The 4,606-nt window shown below is 34.3% G+C and overlaps 1 protein-coding gene across 2 annotated transcripts; it reads left to right on the top strand.

The window, feature by feature from the left end:
• Positions 1-2,946: 2,946 nt before the first annotated feature.
• On the top strand, positions 2,947-4,280 carry LOC114469900 (polyubiquitin-like). Of its 2 annotated transcripts, none has more exons than XM_028457791.1 (2): positions 2,947-3,146; positions 3,770-4,280. In XM_028457791.1, the coding sequence occupies exon 2, from the start codon at positions 3,776-3,778 to the stop codon at positions 4,259-4,261; it is 486 nt and encodes a 161-aa protein (XP_028313592.1). In that variant the 5' UTR covers positions 2,947-3,146; positions 3,770-3,775; the 3' UTR covers positions 4,262-4,280. The 2 variants fall into 2 exon arrangements, with proteins under 2 accessions (XP_028313592.1, XP_028313591.1); XM_028457790.1 differs by having other exon boundaries at positions 3,767-4,280.
• The last annotated feature ends 326 nt before the right edge of the window (positions 4,281-4,606 follow it).

Below are 4,606 nucleotides of genomic sequence, written 5' to 3'. Positions count from 1 at the left end.
AGTGTCACTGCGTTCCCTGTTTTTTTATGGTTTTATCTCACCATCACCACACTATCCATGAATTCCACACTTGCTCTGGTCGGAGTGTGCGCTGCTGGGAACGTCAACTCTGTACGTAGCGCCATTTTCTGTCTCGTAAATGCCTTTCCTCTCTTCCTCTGAGCTCTGCGGAGCATGGATGATCTCTCATCCAAAGGTGCGCTGCTACCTCCTACGTGTCACCTATTATTTTACTATCTGGCTCACAGGCTGGGGGTATTTTGTACCCACCTACACACCCCCCTCCTCCCGACACGCAGGGATGACCCGTTTGGCCCGGTTAGTTGATGGTTTTATCTCACAATCACAACATTATCAATAATCCACTCAGGTCCATACATGTTCTGTGTTAGTATGTGGTGTTGTGAGCTGCTGGATACTTCACAATATCACTCTGTTGCGCCATAATCTCCCTTCTTTTCCTGCTTCTTCCTGCTTTGCATAGCATTGCGTAGCATCAGTGGCTAATCTCTCATCTAAAGGTGTACTGCTGCCATCTTCAGGACACAGTTGGTCACTACAACACCCCACAGCTCAGATATTGATGAGGAACCTCTGCCAGGGTGTTTTCTAGTAATCCCCGTGAAAAAATGCAAATGACGAGTTATCTCGTCAGTGGCACTGAGCGTTTGGATTTGAAATGACGAGCTATCTCGTCAATGGCACTGAGTGAGTTAATATTGATATTCTGCCCCCACAAACGAGAAATCATCTGGTTTGTGTAGTGAAATTATTGGGAATATCACCTACTTCCAAAGAGACTTTTCTTCTCTTAATGAAATGTATTTTGATTTGCATTTAAAGTTACGCTGGTTTGACTATAAAGAACTTCAGAGACTTAGTTTGGTTTTTTAATAGAAAATAAAGAAACGCTGTCCGTTTATGGTTGATTGTGTCGGCCTCTCTATTTCTTATTTATATAAGAAACTTCCATTTTAAAAATCCAAAGCTAAAGGTAATTTTCAGTTTTTACCCTGTTTTTACGAGGTGTGCTGTCAATATTCCATCACTCAACTCCTGCCACCTAGGAGCAGATATGGGCAACAATTAACAAAACAAGAATACGCAAAATAAAAAAACAAAAAAAAAAAACAAAACACCAAATTACTCCATAAAAAACAAGATGACTACAAATAAACAACTGGAAAATGTACAAAATGACACCAAAAATCCATAAAATTACTCTTAAAACAAACAAGATAACTACAAAAATACCCAAAATGGACAGAAATGTACAAAATGACCACATAACCTTACATTTAAGTATTATTTCTTACTTTTTCCTTAATTTCTGTCTCAGCTGTACAGGAGGTTTTCTTCAGGTATAACTTAAAATAAGAAAGAAAGAAATAACATACATAAATTACAACATTTTACTCTGCCACAGCGCCCCTAATTAGTTGGATTTCCTGCCAGTTTATATATACATTTTTAAATGTAAATATTAGTACCTGAACTAATTATTAACTAGAAGATATGTGGGAATTATTTGAAAGCAGCTTTGAAAACCTTCTGGAAAAGGACGTCTTGTCTTTTTGATAACATAAAAATCTGAATATCTTTATGATAAAGCAAAACCCCAGACGATGGAAAAGTACACAAATTGACTCTAAAAAAACAACTAAAATATTAATGACAGAGAAATATACAAAACAACAAAAATACACGTAATTACTCGAAATGCACTAAAAACACACAAAATGACATATTGATACACAAAAATATACAAAATAACTACATAAACACAAAATTGCACAAAATCCTGTCCTGTATTAATTGATTTGTCATTTTTCTTAATGCACACCTGAATATTCATAATGGGACAAACATATCAATCCAGTATTGTTGAGGTTATAAGCAAGTAACGTGGAGGAAAATGGTGCTCAGTGACTAAAACATAAATAATAGTTGATAACTTGGCAATAGTGAACCTATGAAACAGGTGAAACATTGTGACAAAAATAAATAAATGAAACTAAACGTGTACAGACTTTGGTTTTTTATTCTATTAGTCACTTGGAAAGAATGTATGAGGTAGTTGTCACACCTTGTACCTGTGACGCTGCAGATGATAACATACTGTCTCTCAAACAGTGTTTGTCCTTACCTGAATTCAACTGATGACACTTGATATTTAAAAGTGGACATTGTTGTATGCATACAGACAGTAACTAATGTCAGCAGATGTTTGTTACTTGTGTTTTTTACAGGGCCTGAAAGTGAGTGTGGTCCTCAATCTAATTTCCCACAAAAAATTAAACATATAGTTACCGACATGTGCACAAAATGACAACAAAATAAAAGGAAAAATATGGAGGTAGAATTGTGTCTTGATTATTCAATTAAAAAACAAATGTTTAATATATTAAATTTAAAAAAAAGTTTACTTCAATGAAAAACAAATATTTTCTATCAAAGAAAAAAGTGTTCAAATGCAAAAAAATAAATAAAATGAAATATTTGAAACTTTTCTTTGATAGAAATGTTTTAGTTTTTATTTATTTTTCATTTAATAAGAAAGAGACAAATGTACTACCCATAATATGGCCCAAATACAAAAAAATTACTTCAATAAAAATATATGTATATATATATATATATATGTATATATATACATATATATATGTATATATACAGTATATATATGTATATATGTGTATATGTATATATATATGTGTATATATATGTGTATATGTATATGTGTATATATATATATATATATATATATACATAATTTTAAAAAAAAGTTGTTAATGAAAAAATCATTTTCAATCAAACAAAAAAAGTGTTCAACTGCAATTATTTGGGTCTCAAATATTTTTTTAGCATTTGAGCACTTTTTTTTCTTTGATAGAAAATATTTATTTTAGATTTAGATTTTATTTATTATAGACGTAAACCTGATGACTCATGTTTGGAGAATGGAAACTGAAAGCTTGTGTGAAGCTGAGAGGAAAAACGAAACTTAGCGAACAAATAAAAGGCGTGTCGTGAAAGTGAGACAGTATTTATACTGGTGTGCACTGGGAAACAGCTGCGAGCATCATCAGATCAACACTTTGGAAACTCTACAAGCTTTACTTCACAGTTTTTAACCAAACCACAAGGTAGGTTTTAAATGTTTATCTTTATATATATCACTGTTGTTTTGTGTGAGGGAGATAGAATATGTATAGGGTGCCGATTGTAAAAAATAAACAGCAACTTTTCGACACATTCAGCAACAAACCATGTTTAACAAACGTTTGTGATTTATTTCTTTATTTTATTATTTATTTATTTTTATTTTATTTATTTTAATGTTACTTTTGACCAGATGTACAGCAATATTTGTGATATTTGCTTTTCTCATAAAAATACAATATTAATGTTAAATATAAATATTAAATCTAAATTGAAATGTTAAATCTCACAGATGGAACTAAATATTTAGCTAAAATGCAAATTCAGTGGAAGTATCAAATTAAAAGCTCATTGACACAAACGAACATTTAAATTGAACTTCGAAAAAAAATTTCAATGTTCATATTTAACATTTAGATTTAGAATTAACATTTAGATTCAATATATGACATTGACAATTACTGCTGTGAATATGCTAAAAATTAACATAGAAAATTTCACTTGTTTTTAAAATGTTTGTTGCTAAAAGTTGCTGTTTATTTTAGCATGCGCAACTTTACAATCGGCGCCCTATAGAATATAATTCATACTTTTTTATTTTTAGCAGATTACTATGGGGATGGACATAGTGGTAAAAATGCTGGACGGGACCACCCACACCCTCAGGATGAAGCCTGAGGACACAGTGGGTGCCCTGAAGGACCGGATCCAGAGTCAGATGGGGGTCCACCGGCAAAGCCAGAGCCTGACAGTATATGGAGAGCAGAGGATCGTTTTAACCGACGACCGCCGGCGTCTGTGTGACTACGGCCTGCAGTCCGGCTCCCAGGTGGCACTGCTGGTCACCCAGCCCGCCCCGGTCCAAGTGTTCCTCCGCACCGAGAAGGGACAGACAAAGACCTACGAAATCAAAGCGGGGGAGAGTGTGGAGGAGTTCAAGACCCAGGTCCAGAAGAAAGAGGGAGTTGCCAAGGACCAGCAGAGGCTCATCCACGAAGGGAAGGAGATGGTGGTCGGAAAACTGGAGGATTACGGAGTCCAAGAGATGAGCACCATCTACCTGACTCTACGGCTGAGGGGGGGTTCATCTCATTATTAACCTTTTCTATTCTTTTTATCTGCACTTATTTAATTTAAATAAATCACATTCCTTTAAATCCTGTGTTTAAGCATACATGACATCTGAGTTGGGGTCAATTACAATTGTAATCGCATAACTGATAATTAAAGAATAACTAAACCCAAACCCACTTTTTTCTGCTGCATACAAATGTATTTGGGTATGAAGTAGTGCTGATGATTGATCCTGGTCCAACTCTTAACTTTTTAGTCAAAGTATTTCAGTTTGTCATATTTAGTTGTAAAATGTCAGTGACTGCCCTCTAGGGGTTGAAACCCCAATGGATGTTTTAGAGAAATCCCAACTATACTTGAACATATCCAA

This window comes from Gouania willdenowi, chromosome 9 (genome assembly GCF_900634775.1).
Source record: "Gouania willdenowi chromosome 9, fGouWil2.1, whole genome shotgun sequence".
Classification (NCBI taxonomy): Eukaryota; Metazoa; Chordata; class Actinopteri; order Blenniiformes; family Gobiesocidae; genus Gouania; species Gouania willdenowi.
The sequence above is the reverse complement of the archived record's forward strand: the minus strand, read 5'-3'. Positions and strand labels throughout refer to the sequence as shown.

Coding starts and splice junctions, on each gene's coding strand:
- LOC114469900 (XM_028457791.1), top strand. CDS start 3,776: ATGGGGATGGACATAGTGGTAAAAATGCTGGACGGGACCACCCACACC.